This window comes from Colias eurytheme, chromosome 9, assembly GCF_061535395.1.
Source record: "Colias eurytheme isolate Ceu_HAF_F1 chromosome 9, ilColEury1 Martin Lab GWU primary, whole genome shotgun sequence".
Classification (NCBI taxonomy): domain Eukaryota; kingdom Metazoa; phylum Arthropoda; class Insecta; order Lepidoptera; family Pieridae; genus Colias; species Colias eurytheme.
In genome coordinates this window covers 6,592,124-6,610,107 of record NC_142988.1, presented here as the reverse complement: position 1 = coordinate 6,610,107, position 17,984 = coordinate 6,592,124, and the positions used below count along the sequence as shown (strand labels likewise).

Below are 17,984 nucleotides of genomic sequence, written 5' to 3'. Positions count from 1 at the left end.
AAGCTGAAGAGTTTGTTTGAACGCGCTAATCTCGGGAACTACTGGACCAATTTGAAAAATTCTTTCGGTGTTAGATAGCCCATTTATCGAGGAAGGTTATAGCACAGATTAGAGAATAGTTACTTCGTAAGTTATAGGCTATATATCATCACGCTACGACCAACAGGGGTGGAGCCACGGGGGTGAAACCGCGCGGAGCAGCTAGTAATGCATATAATATGTCCAATACTAACGAGAATAAAATGTTATCATTTTATAAGAAAACTAGCTGTGCCCCGCGGATTTACCCGCAGTGCTCCGCTCCTGTTGGTCAGAGCGTGATGATATTTAGCTTATAGCCTTCCTCGATAAATGGGCTAGATATCTAAAACCGAATATTTTTCAAATCGGACCAGTAGTTCCTGAGATTAGTGCGATATACATTAGTCAAATGCTACTAACATTTTAAATTTTAATTATCTTCAGTTTGGACAACGTTATTAACTAAAACTATTTTGAAACATTAGAAATGGTTAAAAAATTAGCTATCACCGAGCCTTTTTTCATCTCTCTGCGTCTATTGCTTGGCAAGTTATAGTCATGTATCCGTTTTTTATTTTTCCTGAAAAGTTATATTTTTGCGATTATCATATTATTCTCCGTGGACGGCGATTTGTAGTGGTGCCGTCGGTCAGCAGATCTCCGTGCCATGTAAGTATCATTATTACGGACATTTATTACAAGGAGTATGGAGCGGAAAAATAAACCTGAGCTTCTGAAACCTACTTGTTTCGTGTGATCTCCTTTCAATTTGATTAAGATTTGATGAGGAGCATCTAAAATGAAATCAAGTAAGTAGACAAGTTCAGCAAAATGTAAATTGTAACTTTTTAAATAAAACACAAGAAATATGTCCATAATGTATTTATTCACAATCTAGTCTTTGTATAATTGAAAATTATGCGTAATAAATAATATTACACAGAAGATACAAAATGTACGTAGAATAATGGCACCAACTTTAAAACTCATAATTCACTATCACTTGAATAAAACATATAATAATAATCGGTACAAAACAGGAATGGAAATATACAATATATAAAATGCACAACGTGTTCTCATATTATCAGCAGTTACATATTGTAAAAAAGTTTATGTTGAAATAATAAAGATGAATATAACAATTTAATCCTCATTACTATAAGTACTTGAAGTAATATATTGAATGTAAATGTAGATCACAGATATACATAATTGTGCCAAATGGGGCATTTTTAAAAACATGTTTTTGTTAACTTCTATAACATATTGGGTAATCAACATTTGAGTCCCTATGATGAGAAGACAGAAAATTTTATATATCTAATAATAAGTAAAATTTAACACTATTATTCTTTAACTATCTATTAATTTTATAAATAGCTACTCCAATAATATCAAAAGAAAAAACATTTTGATGTTAAACTGAGACTGGTAGAATAAACAAACCAAACGTATGGTATGATATTAAATTAATTTATGATCGATATTTCAATCTATTTACAAGCAGAAAAAGCAGTGTTCTAAACCTATCAGTCAAATTCACGTCCTGTAGAGAACATATTAAAATCTTATACAAAATTAACAGACTGAATTATCTGTGCTTACACCAATCATTGAATTCAACACTTAAGCAGTCTAAAACCTACGACATAATATTATTACATTAAAAATTAGTTTTATTATACCTAGACCAAATGTAGTAAAATTATTACAAGCTGCGATTATAGTCAATGACAAGTAGCATAAAAAATAATTTAAAATACTACTTACAAAATAAAGTAATTGAAATAATATTCATATAAGTCTTAGCTGCATTTTATATGTTCAAAAGTTTTGAAATATCTTAAACATAAAATTCATACGAGATAAGGTAAAGAAATGAAAAAGTTTTTAATTAATTATAAGGTACTGATTGAACATTTCATTTAACGCAAAAAATAAATAAATAAAAAATCGTACAGCGCGCAAATTTGTAAAATTTATAACAATCTGGCATCGATAATAAAATGCATTTCTGTCTAAGTGCATGTAAGTACATTATTGCGACTTATAACATTAAAAAAAGTAGAGGATAATCATTACTTATTTATAATGATCTAACGAGATCGCAAGTAATATAAAATATTTACAAATTGTACTACAACTTGGAATATTGATCAATTTTCGCATTCGTACAAAACCAAACTACACAAATCGAAAATAGTTTAAGCTTACACAATAAAAATAACCGCGTTATCAACTATTAATACTTAACGAGTTTGATATGTACAATCGATCTAATAGTAAGGGGGAATGGGCAGTGTTATATGTGTAGAGCGGGCGCGGGCGAGTGCGGGGGCGGGGGGTCGGCGCGCCCGGGCGGCGCGGGTCATACGAACGAGGAGAAGCCCGGCAGCGGCGCCCGCGACCGCGCCATGTTGTTCATCACGATCTGCCCGCCGTTCAGGCTCACCACGGCGCTGCCCTCCGGCTCCGAGTCCGTGTAGCTCGAGTAGTTCCGCACCGGCCGCTGCCGCTTCCACGACTGACGCAGCGTGTCGTTCACGTTCGCGTAGTGGTTCACGAACGAGTGCGGCTCCGAACGCACGCTCTCGTTTTCACTCTCCGAATTCTGTGACGATAAAATTATGTTAGTATAGTTGCATTATAGATGACTTTACATTCAGTAGCAGTTTAAAATGAGGCCTACGTGATACGTATTTTAAAATATATTTAACTAGAATGCGCCTCTTAATTTATTTTAGCGTTTAATTATTGAGATACTACGAGAAGTCTCGAGCTTTTAGATCGAAGGGAAGCAGCATAGATGTGAGATGTCTGGACGAAAAATCTAAAAAGAAGCGTACCTACGTCGCCGGTGCTAAGGGGAAAGCGTGATGCAGACGAAAAAGCGAAACTTGTAATATTTACCGTCCCGAGATCCGCGCGTGGAGCAAGGGAAAAAAATACGATTTTAATGCGGGCCGTTGGGCGGCGGGGGTTTAGACGACGGTAATTTTGATGGTGATCACCTGGGAGTCGGAGGAGCTCATCTCGGAGGGCTTCTCGGTGAGCGAGGAGTCGTCGGGGTTCTCGTCGTAGCCGCGCAGGCTCTCCTCTTCGCTGTGGTAGGCGACGGAGGCGGGCGAGGGCCGCGGCGGGCACTTGGCGAGCGGCGCGGGCTTGCGGCGCAGCGTGCCCAGCGAGCCCGCCGAGCCGGCGCGCGCGCGGTACACGTCCAGCGCCAGCGACCCGCGCTCCGCACTCTCGCCGCCCAGCGACTCCTCCAGCGTCTTCTGCGCCTCCTCTGTGAGACCGACATAATCCCCTTGAATAGACCGAGCAAGTGCCTCGCATCATACCACTGTATACCACTTAACGTAACACACGACACGCATAACATAGACTTTTCAAAAGCAACAATGAATTTGTGGTGAATATTTAAATTGGCACACATGAAAAGCAAGACAGCGTGTTTAATATTGATTAGAAAGGTATGGAATAATAGAAGCTTATATTCAATAATTTAGTATCTTCTGTTCAACCGAACAGAAGATATTGAATTACTCTTAGTTAAATGATCGGCGCAAATTTAAAAATTTTTTATTTTTCAAGTTCAGCCATTGATCATGTTATCGAATCCAAGAAACGCCAGTAGTATAAAATCAGAAATATAGTTATAGTTATTATTATCTTATATATAAAAATGAATCGCAAAATGTGTTGGTAAGCGCATAACTCGAGAACGGCTGAACCGATTTCGATAATTCTTTTTTTATTATATTCTTTGAAGTACGAGGATGGTTCTTATGTAGAGAAAACGTAAACATGTACCACGGTCCACGGGCGAAGCCGGGGCGGACCGCTAGTTATTAATATAAATTACAATTCCTTTTTCTACAAAATTCGTTATTAATTATTTTTTAAACCTGTTCATCAACTTAAATAAATAAATTTTGACCAATTTTAAATCATTTCTTATATCCCATTAAATTCAGATAGATTACTCACTTTTATATTTATAACTCTTGCTCTTCACGCACAAAATGGCGATCACCATGATAATGATGATAATGGAGGCCGCAGCCAAAGCCACCATAAACCACGTGCGTCTGTAGAAGGGCCGGTACTGCAGATAACCGTACTCAAGATACAGTTTCGATGGCGTCACTATCACCTTGTCGCTGTACGTGGGGTTGCTGATCCCGTACATATTATACGCAATCACTCGGAACGAGTATGCCGTCGATGGCAGCAAACTCTGATACGATATCGTAAATTCCTCGAGAATTCCATTACTTGTTCGCGTTATCGTTTCCCATCTCGTGTCATCTATAAACAAACGCGCAATGGATTTTAAATTGAAATTACAAGTTTTTGAATGTCCAATGATTAATGAGGAATGGCTGCTATACAGGTGGATGGAATGCGGTGAATTAGGGAAAATGTGCTGAAAACTTACATGCTTGCCAAGTTTCCTTTGCTGCATGAAAAATAAAAAAATAATTTTAAGTCATCATAGTCAATTCAAATGCCTTCAAATTACTTCCTCGAAGAAGAATGGGATGTTAACTTAATTTTTGAATTCTTCAATACTTTTTAGTTTTTATTTAAACGCCGTTAAATATATTGTTTTTTTTAGCTGACAGAATAATGTTTTTCATGAACAATTTAATCTTGTTATACACAATTTATGGGCCCTTTTCACAATGGGCAGCGTTAGCCCAACAAACGATCGTCGATGTTTGCCGTCATTACGGCCATTATGAATGAACAACTACAATAACTGCCAATCATAGACATTAAGCCCCTCTACACTATGGTGATTGCCTCTAGTCGCCCAACGAACGAACGAACCTGGCTATTGTGAAGAGAGCCTATTAGAGCTAGCGCGCACGAGCAACTTTGTCTCCGCAACTATTTTGTCTCTCCCACCTATGGGCTAGTATGAAAGTGCGCGCACGTAGCGACGCAACTCCCCATACAAATTGATGGGAGAGACAAAATAGTTGCGGAGACAAAGTTGCTCGTGCGCGCTAGCTCTTAAACTATTCAAACCGAGATGTCAATATCTGATTCCCTTCCAGTAGGCAACACGTACCTTTCTTCCTGGCCTCTATATAGTATCCGAGCAGCGGCCCCTTGCCGGAGGGCGCGTTGGCCCAGCGCAGGTGCAGCGCGGCGGGGTCGGCCCGCAGCAGCAGCGCGCGCGGCGCGTCGGGCGAGCCCCCCTGCGGGCCCGTGCGCACGCGCGCCTCGCCCGCGCCGCCCGCGCCGATGGTCAGCGCGCGCACGCTGAACCGGTACTCCACCTCCTCCTCCAGCCCGCCCACCGCCAGCCGCCGCTCGCTCACCTTCTGCTTCACTTGCTTGCTGAACCCTGCGACGGATACGATCACTTGCATTTTCAATTTAAAAAAAAATAGAAATATGTACCAACATTGATGCATTTTCAATTACTGACAAAATTTTGTTGTTGGCATGAGCAATATTTATTGTATCCAAACAATCCAATTAGGGATCGACATTCTTTTCCGCAAGTCAGAAAAGAGAACGGTTCCTTCGATGGATTTTTATAAAATGAAGCTAAGAAACTATAATTATGACTACACTTGATATTATTCATTTCGAAAGGTTAATAATATTTTTTCACACGTTTCTATAAGAGAACGTACTGGTTTCTAGTCGTGATTATTGTATAACTGATAATGATATCTACTACTACTGACTACACAACACTATCTAAAACCATTATGTAACAAACAATGCAAAACTAACGTTCATCCTGCTCGATCGTCTCGTACGTAACGAGATACGAGTGTATGAGGCCGTTCCGTTTTCGCGGGGGTTCCCAGCTGACGACGAGGCTGTTCATGGTGATGTCGCTGAAGGAGATGTTGCGCGGCGCCGACGGCAGGCCCTGGTGCGTGCGGGCCAGCACCGCGTGCGAGCGGGGCCCGTCGCCCGCCGGGTTGAACGCGAGCACCTATACACATGTGTGCAGTAATCCAAAATTAATAATGCGCATGCAAATCTTCGCTAATTGTCGTATTTCCAAGATGTATTTCATTTTACTAAACAAATTTTACTAAATTATGCATGAAGAAAATGCATTTGACCACTCTATATACATATCGTCTTCGGACGCTCCGGGAATATGGCAGTTGCCGAACTGTGACGAAGGTTTCTATGCGCATTATCACTTTTGGAGTACTGTATTATATTATTTATCGTAGTCTATTTAGCTGCGGTTCTCATTAACGTGACGTGTGTTATATGTACTTATATAACAGTATTGATCTTTATTTCAAACAGTTTTGTAAATAAAGTAACGATTGATGACTGACAAAATTATAAATTAAAATGCGATAATATGAATAAAAACTAGTCAGTTTAGAACTAATTTTCTTTATGAAATTTAGAAGTTTTGTTAAAACAAGATATGTAATTTAGTTTTGGTAAATATACCATTCACATGATTTTGATTGCAATTTTAATAAGATTTATTTTGTTCAAATTTTTTGTAAATTGTTAGCACAAACCAATATGCTGATTTATTTACATTTATCTGCCTAACGTTTCAACTAAATAATGATTCTTAAGAAAATGATTAGAATTACTTCAGAAATACAATACCTGAATGCGATACTGTGTGAATTTGTCAAGGAACACGAGCGAATGTGAAGTGGCAGTAGCTGGTACAACTTCTATCTCCTCTTCAATTTTTCGCCCCGGTTCTGGTTCCTCGGGTGACTCGGTCATGAGGTAAAAGATCTAAATAAAAAATATTTATGATTACTTTTCATCAGTATGACTACATTATTATGGTAATTTTAAATCGAAAATATTGCAGATATTAGTTGTTGTGTTTTGTAAATATACAAGGCAGAGGTACAGGAAAAACAGTAAGTAACAAGTTGAACAAGAGTTTATTTTTTCATATTAAAATACAAGTAACAACTTTTTAATATTACATCACAAAAGTACAAAATTTTTACACTTGACTCAAACATCACTGTCTCATAACTTTTTTTTCTATTAAATTTAAATTTTCTATAAACATGTAGATCTTTACTTTTTATGCGTTAGACTCTTTGTTAAAATTGCACCCTGAAAAATTTTGTATTTTACATCGACTCGAAATTTAGTATTATCCATTGAGTTGCCATGTACTACGTACTAGAGAGGGCATCGTTACTAAACTATTAACGAGTACACAACACGAGTTAGAGTCAATCGTCTCTAACCATTTTTTTTGATACATTGATTGGTTTTAATTTATAACTTTATCCTACTAACATTAAAAAGGCGAAAGTTTGTAAGTATGGATGTATGGATGTTTGTTACTCTTTCACGTAAAAACTACTGAACCGATTACAATTAAATTTAGTACATATATAGTAGGTAACTTGGATTAACACATAGGATAGGTTTTATCCCGGAAATCCCACGGGAACGGGAATTATGCGGGTTTTTCTTAGAAAATGCGGGCGAAGCCACGGGCGGAAAGCTAGTAAGTAATAAGAGGCAGAATGTCTACAAAGTGTATGACTCACTAGCCGGCCCGCTCCGCCGCGATTGTTGCACAGATTTAGTTCGTTGTGTCCTCTCTATAATAATACCTCAATGGTATTATCAGAATTATTTATCGCTTGCTACTACAGCTTACCTTATACCCGAGCAGGTCGCCGTTCTGCTGGTCGAGCGTGGGCGGCTGCCAGGTGAGCGCCACCTCGGTGGGCGACACGGGCTCGGCGGCCACTTGCCCCGGGGGAGCGGTCGGCACCGCCTCGCCCACCCACACCACCGCGGGTGCACCACCCGGTCCGAGACCTTGCGAGTTCACCGCGTACACGCTGATCTCGTAGTTGCGGTCCACCGCCAGATCGGTGAGGACCACTTCGGAACTCTGCGGATGTGTGCGGTTATTGTGGTCAATTGTGAAGAATTACATGACCTGTAGTCAATACTGCGATTCTATAGTAAGTTCTTTAAAAAAAATGGGTTTTTTACATCATTTACTTGCTCAAGATGGATATCCTCTCCAATAGTTATTGTGATTTTAAAAATGTAAACAATTGTTTTTTCATCATTTATTTCAAAGTAAACTTACTGAAATATCTTTTAACTTACCCACAACAAAGCAACACATATTTAATTTTTACTAATGTTTTTAGCTCTAGTTGTTTGTGGTTCTAAAAATGTAAACGTCTTTTATTTATTTGTTAGCAAAATTTTCTGAGATATTTATAACTTACACCGAACGACAAGCAACACATACTTAATTTTTACTTATGTTTTTAGCTCCCTAAATCAGTGGATATTCTGCGTCTAGTTAGCACTTACCTTAATCCCGTGCACTTCTTGCTTCATAGTATTCTGCAGGGTAGCAGTAAAGTCGGTGAGCGGCTGGTAGAGCACGCGGTAGCCGCCCGTGCGCGTGTCGCCGCTCCAGTGCGCGTCCGCCAGCGGCGACCACTGCACGCGCACGCTGCTCGGCGTTATTGGCACTACTCGGAGGTTATCTATCGCTTTGCTTGGAGCTGCGAGTGAATATATAAAAAATTCAGTAATTAAAATTAGTTATTTTAATCCTAAATAACGTTATTATTACTGTTATCTTAACGATTTATTGCGAGATAGTAATTGGGTAGAAAGATTTCTATGGTGCATCAATATCTAGCGGGTATAATTAATTAAAAATAATATAAACTTTGAAGTGCAAAATATTGTTATAAAAAAGCTTACTTTAATTATTGTGCAGTGTAAAATAATACAATTAAATAATATCTAATCTAATACATGCAAGCATTCATCACATCTTATATTATGTAGAAATGTATGTAAAGTACATATAAATTTTATAATTTAATTCAAGGATTCGTTTTTAAATCTAAAGTGTTTTCTTTCATTTCCGATATTAAACAATAATAAGGCACATTAATGGCGAAAAAAATTAATTTACCTGCAGGTAGAGTACGAACAGTTTCTGTAGCGTTACTATATCGGCTTGGTCCTATATCATTAGTGGCCCTTATTCTAAACTGATACGCGGTATAGGGTTTCAGCCCGTCAACGGTGTATGAAGTCGCAAATGGATCCACACGTTCCGGTAACGTTTGCCAAGTTCCACCTTCTTCCTTTTGTTGAACAGTGTAGTATCTGAGAAATAGAGTTTCAGCTAAATTCAACCAGAATTAGAAAAGGCTTAATTTATACATTTAAGTAACATTTTTTACTTTCTTCTATGCCTTGGCTAAGAGCGCTACGACCAGGAGCAAAAGTAAACCAGTAAAAGTTTCCTGCCCTGTCGATCTTATTTTTCTTCTATTCATGCACATGCCATAAAAAAAATTAAACCTCTATATTTGTATAATTACCTGAGCGGCGCATATCCATCATCACCCGGTGTCCAAGAGAAGGTGATCTGATGTGGCTGTAACAAGGACCGGGCTAGATGTGGTCGTGCTGGCGGTGCGGGTGCGGCTCGGTTTGCCGTCGTCAGTACTAGAGCACGCCCCGTCGCACCCCACCCTAGACGGGTTTGTGCGCGCACGCTGAATAGATAGTACTGCTCGGACGCTAGTTCTGTTGCTCTGTGAAATATCCAATACAAGTTAATATACAACGTATATAAGTTAGTATATTTTTGCTTCATTACGTACTATGGTGTAAATATTTAAGAAAGAAAAACGTTTATTTTATTTATATCTCGAAAACGGAAAATATAATGAGCATTTTTTAAACAGAGTACATCAAATCCACTTGCACATTTTATATCAATTTTAAATTCTATATTCGGGCATTCTATTAATTCTTATACATAAACGAGTTTTGAATAATTGATGAAGTTGAAACACATAATTATACCTGAAAGTCCTATCCGATGGCAGAAATTCCCTAGAAAACATGTGCTGTGTAGAGCTATTCAGGTGGTAAGTAACCTGATACGCCAATATTTCACCGTTGGGGTCTTCAGGTACGTCCCATATTATTCGCGCCGTTGTGAAAGATACGTCAGGAAACGATACATTTGATGGCGGACCCGGAGCTAAAACATGATAAAAAGTTAAATGTAAAATTTGATTATACATATATCTACTAATCATCAGTAGATAACAAGTATAAAAAGTGTAGAAACATCAAGTAACTTATGTCGGTTCGAATATAATAACAGACTAGAATCCTTCAATTACTTATGTAGGAAAAATATTGCCTAAGCCCTTAGCCGTTCATGGCGTGAATAGAATAATTACTTAATATGCCCATAAAACTTCAGCATTGCGCCATGGAAGATTGAGCCCCATTAAAACCAATTACATACTAGATAATGTGACTATTATACAATATACATGCCACTATTACTTTATCTAGGACAACAAGCTTTATTAATTACGTTTTGGAATTTGGTACTTGAATAATATTTCCTCTTCCGGTATCCAATCCTTACAAAGTAATATTTACATTAAAAATAATATAAAAATTCGTCATTTTATGGTTTTAAACTTTACGTACATTTAACCAGTGTAAAAATTGAGGTAAATCGAAGCATATCTATCAAGTATGTTAGTACATAATACATATAGCATATAATGTTTAACGTAACAGAATGTTCTTAAAATCTAAAGAACTATAATCGAAAAATATAACTGATATAACTTACTGTCTTCATGAGTCCTCACAGTGACCGGTGGGTCGCTAAGCGCTCCATCACCCAGTCTTGTATAACCCAACACTTGTATGTGATACACTACATATTTCCTTAACTCCGTCAGTGTTACAGTGTGCGTTTGGTTAGATGGTATCGGTTGGCATTCCACCTTCTTATGTTCCGGTCGAGGTGGAGGAACAACTGCTGCATAGCAAACTTTGTATCCCTCGATTAGACCATTCTGATCTTGTACCGGGATATCACCCCAGAGAACGACAACAGTTGTGGAGGAAGTTGCGTTAGCCGATACTTCAATAGGTCCACTTGATGGTACTAAAAATTTACAGATAATCAATATGCAAAATTTTACTTCCATAGAATATTAGTGATAAGCGCAGATAAGTAGATATATTACACGGATGTAAGTACTACTTAAATTCATATTAAAAACAAATTTGGCAAATGTTGTAATTTGAATGAACAAAATAAATACAAACCGGCTTCTCTTGTCCTTTCCGTAGCTGTAGGACTTTCGACGGAAACGCCAACCTCATTGATTGCAGTCATTCGTATTTCATATACAGACCATTCTTCTAAATTGGAAAGCACGTGAGAGTTAGCTGTGTGATCTTCAATAATGGCATACAATGTATCATTTGTGCCGCTTCTTTTGTACGTGATATTGTAACCCTTCGGGTTTCCGTACCATTCACTTTGTTGTAAAGGCTGCAATAAAAACGTTCATTGGATGGAATGATAGCTTTAAAATATAGTCTGGCGTAAAGTATATGTGTTAGATAAATGTATCACATTGTGTTAGAATGAAAATATAGGAAGTTACGACATGCTTTAATTCACATCTAACATTTTATTGTTATTTTGGTATGTATCCAAAAAAGAAAAGGAATAATCTTAAAAGCTACAACCCTCTGTTGTTACCACGTGTTTATTTTTTACCTATTTTACTTGTTAACTACCATGTGGATCGGCTCTGATGTGCCAAGCTTTTTACTTTCGTGTTATTACACACATCTCAACACACCAAAATTCACAATAATAATACTAGCAAAAATTGTACTATACTTACAATCCACCGAACTCTCAGATTGTTAGCGCTAACAGCGCGTACAGTGACATTCCGTGGCGGGTGTTGTGGCGGCGCCTGTATTGTTTGGAACTCTTTGCAGGGCTCGGAGGGCGGTGATGTGCCCACTACGTTGGACGCAATGAGCCGTAATCGATACGTAGTGAAGGGAACTAGCCCTGTGACTAGGATGGATTGAGCGTCTGGCGCATTCACTTCGTATATCGTCACCCAGGAAGAGTTGCGCGCCGTTTGTGCCTGTTTCACGAAGTACTAATAAATATAGTGTCTGATATGATGATCTTAAAGAATGAAGTCTTAAATTTTTTTCACACTTAATAAAAACAAAATATAATAAAAAAGTCACTAAAAAAATAACATGAACTGATTCTAATTTACTTATAACATATATTGTATGTTTTATATTTATTTAATACCTGTACTGTCCATAACGATATAGAAGAATTTCCATCAAATCCGGGGGTAAATTGCAGTAAGACGGAAAATGCACCAATGTTTGATAGAGCTAGGTTCTTGGGCGCGTGTGGCAGTACCGGCTCTACACCAGACTGTATGGAAGCAGATTTACGCGGACCTTCGCCGACTCCTGTCGCGGCGCTCACCCAAAAGTTGTATTGAGTACTTGCCTTAAATATATAAACAGTTTTAAAATCCGTACAAAATTAACAAACGTTACACGTGTTCAATAAATCTGATTATTGTTTATAAGATTGTTAAAATTTGTTCTGATATTCTATTGCACATGTCAAAGCCGATCACTCACCTGTAAATGTTCTACACGTATGCTGCTAACATTAGGAGGTAGCACTTCCTCCTTCAACGTTTCAGGATTCTCTTTAATTTGATAAGACAGTTTATAACCGATCAATACGCCGTTTGATTTCTTTGGCGGTGACCAGGACACCCGCACAGCACGGTCAGATATGTCGTCAAATTGTAGGTTAACAACCTCGTCAGGAACTAGAATAAGAGAAAATATTAACATGTCATATAACACAAAACCACAACAATAACAAAGTTATATTGTAGTGTAAACTTACTGTCTTCCTTTGTTCTAACTAAAATGAAATCGCTACGAGGTCCGTCGCCCGGTTCCGTGAAACATAAAACGGATATGTTATACTCGGTAAATTTCTCTAAACCACTTATAACTGATGACTGTTCTGTCAATGGATCCAATAAATTTGGAGGAACGCTAACGAGTTTGTACTCAATGCTATTATTTTCTGCATCGTCCCATTTCCATGCTTGAATTTTATAGCCCTGGAAGATAATCATTGTTATTATCGGGAACTTCAAATATGCTTAAGTGATTTTGTTTTACTATACTCAATGGTAAACATACCTGATTGATGCCGTTTATCTTTTGCGGATTGGGCGGTGTCCACCAAACTTTGATAGCAGTAGAATTATGAGCTTCACATCGAACGCTATCTGGAGCGGCTTCTGGCACACCTTCTTTTGTTTTTATCGTGAAGCTATCAGAAAACATTCCCAATCCTTTATCATTGTACGCTGCGATTTGAACGTTGTAATCTTTCCAAGTGATTAAGTCTTGTATGAGATAATTTCTCTGCGCTTCGTTCGTTATATTTTGATAGGTCCACGGACTGCTATCGTAACCCTTTAATCGGTATCTTATAACGTATCCCAGGATATGGCCATTTCTGTGCTCTTCTAGGGGAGGTTGCCATTGCGTTATAATTTCTGAAGACGATCTTGCCGATCCCATAAAACCGATCGGTGGACCAGATGGTGCTAAAATATGTTTTATCATAAAATATGGGAAACTATACACATCGAAACGCTATCATGCATGTAGTAGCTGTGTAGGCTTATTACCATAACGAATTAACATACAATCATCGGACATAAATCTAACGCAGGCTTTCATGCATATGAATTTTAAAAGGTTGTGGACGAAACATTTTGCCAACATAACATCACGGGTTGATATAAAATACAAAAATAATATAATAAAGGTAAGACTTTTATGTGGTTTATAATAAGTTTACCAGAGTATGGTTTTATATATCTGCATACCTTGGCAGCATATAATGTCACTGGCTGCTTGATCATAAGAAAAACATATTTATAATAACAATGATTTATTTCATTAATTAATGGCTTATAATTAATATGTTTATATTTCGTGCAAAAGTATGGAAACGAGTATACTATGTATTAATTGAGTTCATGATACATAATAATATATTGTCTGTTTATAAAATAACACACAATTGCTCTGTAAAAGTTAATCCTAATAAAAGCATACCTTCTTGCGGTAATGTCAAGACATCAGTGGGGTCTGAAGGAGGTCCTTCTCCCACGGTATTTACTGCCGATACTCTAAACTGGTATGACGTAGCTGCCTTCAAGCTTGTTAATAGCACCCAGCGTTGATTTGCTGATACATTCATAGGCTCCGTGACCCAATTCATTAAAGGGTCAGGCGTAGGACCTATAAATAAAACCAAAATAAGACGGTTTTCTTACAAACATAATATTTTTGAAATGAAACTTCTTTAGTTTCGTTGAGTGTAAAATTTTAAGGTCGCATCATAGTCGCATACCGTCACGTCATGGAATATGGCGACGATTTTGGCATCTTTGAATCTTGCCAAAGAAGTTTCACTTCTGACACGTGTGCTCGGCACACAGCTCCTTTTTTATCCTGTACTCACCAAATTCAGGAACAACACGTCGCTGTACGATATATTTCTGTACGGGAGAATTGCCATCAAAACCGGGCGTCCAAGAAACGTTGACAGCTCGTTGCGGGGTCGCATCCAGTCTCTCAGCTCTCACATTGGTGGGTGAAAAGGGCAGTTCAATGACGGACAGTACCGCGCGCCGCGTGTGATTGCCGCCCGGTGACGTCACTATACACTTGTACTCGCCCGCGTCACTCGCGCGAACCGCTTGCACTTGTAGTGCACCATCTCCCGAAACCCATACCCGAGAGCCAGCTGTCATTGGTCTGTAATGTGTTAAGTGATAAAATGAAGTTGGTTTCATTGCCATAATCGAAATTATTGGATACTAAGTTCCAGACGAAATATTAACTACTGAATGATGTCATGACATGTTTATACTATAACTGATTTCTAAGAAAAATAGCTAAATAAATAAATAAAAGATAATAATGTGTTTTTTTGCAAAATCCGATATCTGAAGTAGCTAATGGCTTTATCACTGCATTATATCTAGATTCTAAAATACATAAAAGTACTTAATGGTTACATTGGGGTGGGGTACGTTGATAAACAATAGCACTTTTGGTATCGTTATCTTTAATAATCGTTATGTTTTTGTTTTAATTGGCATCTTAGCTCATTAAGAATAATCGTATACTTATAAAATATTATTTCTTATATATAAAAATGAATCGCAAAATGTGTTGGTAAGCGCATAACTCGAGAACGGCTGAACCGATTTCGATAATTCTTTTTTTATTATATTCCTTGAAGTACGAGGATGGTTCTTATGTAGAGAAAACTTAAATATTATGTACCACGGGCGAAGCCGGGGCGAACCGCTAGTTTGTAATAAAATCCTTTAAAATTATACTCACTGATTGTTATGAAACCAATCGATGTTATACTTGACGTTTGGATCATTCGATACTTTACACTGTAACGTCGCCGTGTGTCCAAGTAGAACACGAGTATCTACCGGTGGGGCTATTATTTGAGTCCTTACTGCAAAATACATAAAGGTTATAAGTGATGCATTGGTCAATACTCAATACTTATTTTCAAAGATATATCTGCGAATGTTTACCAAGCACGGTGAGGTAGGCTTCTCCCGAAACATTGCCGGCTTCATTAGCACGATTGCAAGTATATTTCCCAGTATCCGCCGTGGTTGTACTTGTAATTAACAAGTCACCTTCCTCCAATGCTTGCAACCGTCCAGACAAATTTATAATTAGGGAATCTGAAATTGGGTCAAAGTTTACATCATTAAAATTATAACCGCATATGGTACGTCCCAAGTCTTATTTATTCTACGCCACCTAGTTTTAAGTAGTATGTCTAGATAGTGCAATTAATACATTGTCACGTATAAATCATATGTACACATATTAATGAGAAACGCTTAAATCTAAATGAAACTACAAAATCAAGCTGTGATAAATTGTACTACCGCTACAAAATGTACAATAGCACACTATCTATTCCACTTAAAATTATTACCTTTCGTGTGAGATGTGTTGACGTGAGCGGGATGGTATGACTAAGCTATTATCAAGTGAAGTCATGAATAAGAATGCAATTTCTAGTTAATAGTATATCACATGTTTTAGCCAATTGTTATCGCTAAACACAATAACAATTAAGGAACCTATAAATAATGAACGGACGCAACAATTTTGCGTGTGATGATTAATGATTTGACAACTATGGGTATGGAATGATATGTGAAATATTGTAATTATTTATCTTACCATTGAAGTACCAAGTGACGTTTGGTGTAGGAGCCCCCACGGCTCGGCAGGTGATCGTAGCGTCCTTGCCATCCAAAACGGTAAGATTGGTCGGCGCACTTTGCATTATTGGCGGAGAGGCTACAAGCCACACAGTACAGTTAGTACGAGCGCTACATTTGTACACTATGAGAACACTTCTTTATATCTATATTGATTTGCGATTTAAAAAGTTACTAATTTATTGGAGACGCATTGATTTCATCTTAATCAGCATCATCACTTCATATTATTACGTTTAAATCGCAAAACTATTGGGTTAGTTCTCACACAGCGATTAGGTGTCAAGATAAAAAATTTATATTATGTACGAAAACTGCATGCACTAACAATAAAAATACCTAAATATGTACCTAGATATAATTAAAACAGAATAAACGCGGCTATAGAAAAATCTTTATGCATTCAAATTAAATTGAATAATGGTTCAATGGTAATTATGAAAGTATTCCGTAGTACGAGTACTGAATATAAATCTTTCTTTTCCTAGTGAAAATGACATTATTGGCTTTCTCCAAATGAGAACAATGCTCATAATATTATGATTAAGTATGCAAAGAAAAATGATAATAGCTGTCGCGAGATATAAACTTCGATTTCAATTAAATAAAATTCATGCGAAAAGAACGAAATTGAATCATGCTATTTAATGGATTTATTTAAGGCTCATAATTGATATGTCGCTGATATAATAATATAAATAATTGAGAATGCATCTACATCGGTGTCGGTGAAAAATTAAACTCTTAAAAGCAAACACACTGTGAACCAAAAATCTAAATCTATAAATGTGCAGGGAAACACCAACAAAGAGCTTACTGCCAGCGTCAAATTTAAAAGTTTTTGCTTTTTTATCAGATGTCCTCATTCTTATTAACTTCATGTGACTGCGACGAGTTCGGGTAATATCCATCGCTGTATTACAGTAGTCATTAATAATATTCGATGAAAAATTATTATTATAGCCTAAGTAATACTATTTAGATAAACTTACTTTTGATTCTAAGCCAAGTATAAATAGAAGATTCTCCAGCTTCGTTATTTGCGATACATTGATATATTCCCATGTCTTCCATTTTTAGATCGCTTATAACAAGGGACCTGTCTACTTCGACGCGATATCTCCCGCCACCGTCATCTACATCAGCGTTATCTGGCTCTCCGGCATCAGCCCCAACACTCGCAATTTTCCTAGCGTCTTTATACCATGTAATACCCGGTAGAGGAATGCCCTGAACATTACACTCCAATACAATCGTACTTCCGTATTCGCCATACGTTTCGGATTTAAGATTAGTTAACATGACAGGCTTCTCGAATACCGTAACACTTGCAGAAGCAGTCACAGTGGCGAAGCCCCCCGTCTTTAATCTGGCTTGACACATATATTCCCCGGTGTGTTTTAAATTGGCCGATATGAGACTTAATGTTCTATTCCATTGGTCATTTAAATCGTAGGTGACTCCAGCTAGGTCGATCAATATGCCGTCTTTGAACCATAACGTTTCGAGTTCATGAAGTGGTCGTGCGTTTGCTATGCAGTAAAGGTTCGTGTACTCTTGACCTTTAATTATCTTCGTGTCTTGCGGTTTTATAATAATTTCTGGGGCAATTTCTCTATTGTCGTCTCCGAAGACATTTAATTGGATATATGGACTATTTTCTACTTTACCCAATTGAGTATTGATCGCTCGAGCTCTGTCGAAAAGCAAAGATATCAGACATTGTAATTATAA

The 17,984-nt window shown here is 37.6% G+C and overlaps 1 protein-coding gene across 2 annotated transcripts in view; it reads right to left on the bottom strand.

Annotated features, from left to right (window-relative positions):
* Window positions 1-888: 888 nt before the first annotated feature.
* Window positions 889-17,984, bottom strand: part of sdk (sidekick cell adhesion molecule) — a 46,946-nt gene continuing 29,850 nt past the window's right edge. Inside the window, exons 5-28 of one of the 2 annotated variants that reach the window (XM_090105913.1) lie at window positions 17,243-17,946; window positions 16,210-16,329; window positions 15,543-15,698; window positions 15,334-15,460; window positions 14,444-14,739; window positions 14,035-14,220; window positions 13,105-13,517; window positions 12,800-13,022; window positions 12,523-12,719; window positions 12,176-12,385; window positions 11,742-11,996; window positions 11,152-11,380; window positions 10,667-10,987; window positions 9,874-10,054; window positions 9,384-9,599; window positions 8,969-9,165; window positions 8,350-8,546; window positions 7,673-7,912; window positions 6,640-6,777; window positions 5,782-5,989; window positions 5,105-5,383; window positions 4,015-4,335; window positions 3,036-3,331; window positions 889-2,635 (exon numbers count right to left, since the gene is read on the bottom strand). In XM_090105913.1, coding sequence (XP_089962039.1) covers window positions 2,393-2,635; window positions 3,036-3,331; window positions 4,015-4,335; window positions 5,105-5,383; window positions 5,782-5,989; window positions 6,640-6,777; window positions 7,673-7,912; window positions 8,350-8,546; window positions 8,969-9,165; window positions 9,384-9,599; window positions 9,874-10,054; window positions 10,667-10,987; window positions 11,152-11,380; window positions 11,742-11,996; window positions 12,176-12,385; window positions 12,523-12,719; window positions 12,800-13,022; window positions 13,105-13,517; window positions 14,035-14,220; window positions 14,444-14,739; window positions 15,334-15,460; window positions 15,543-15,698; window positions 16,210-16,329; window positions 17,243-17,946 — 5,953 coding nt within the window. In that variant the 3' untranslated portion in view covers window positions 889-2,392. The remainder of the gene's footprint in view (window positions 2,636-3,035; window positions 3,332-4,014; window positions 4,336-5,104; window positions 5,384-5,781; window positions 5,990-6,639; window positions 6,778-7,672; window positions 7,913-8,349; window positions 8,547-8,968; window positions 9,166-9,383; window positions 9,600-9,873; window positions 10,055-10,666; window positions 10,988-11,151; window positions 11,381-11,741; window positions 11,997-12,175; window positions 12,386-12,522; window positions 12,720-12,799; window positions 13,023-13,104; window positions 13,518-14,034; window positions 14,221-14,443; window positions 14,740-15,333; window positions 15,461-15,542; window positions 15,699-16,209; window positions 16,330-17,242; window positions 17,947-17,984) is intronic. The other variant, XM_090105914.1, reaches the window with a different exon arrangement.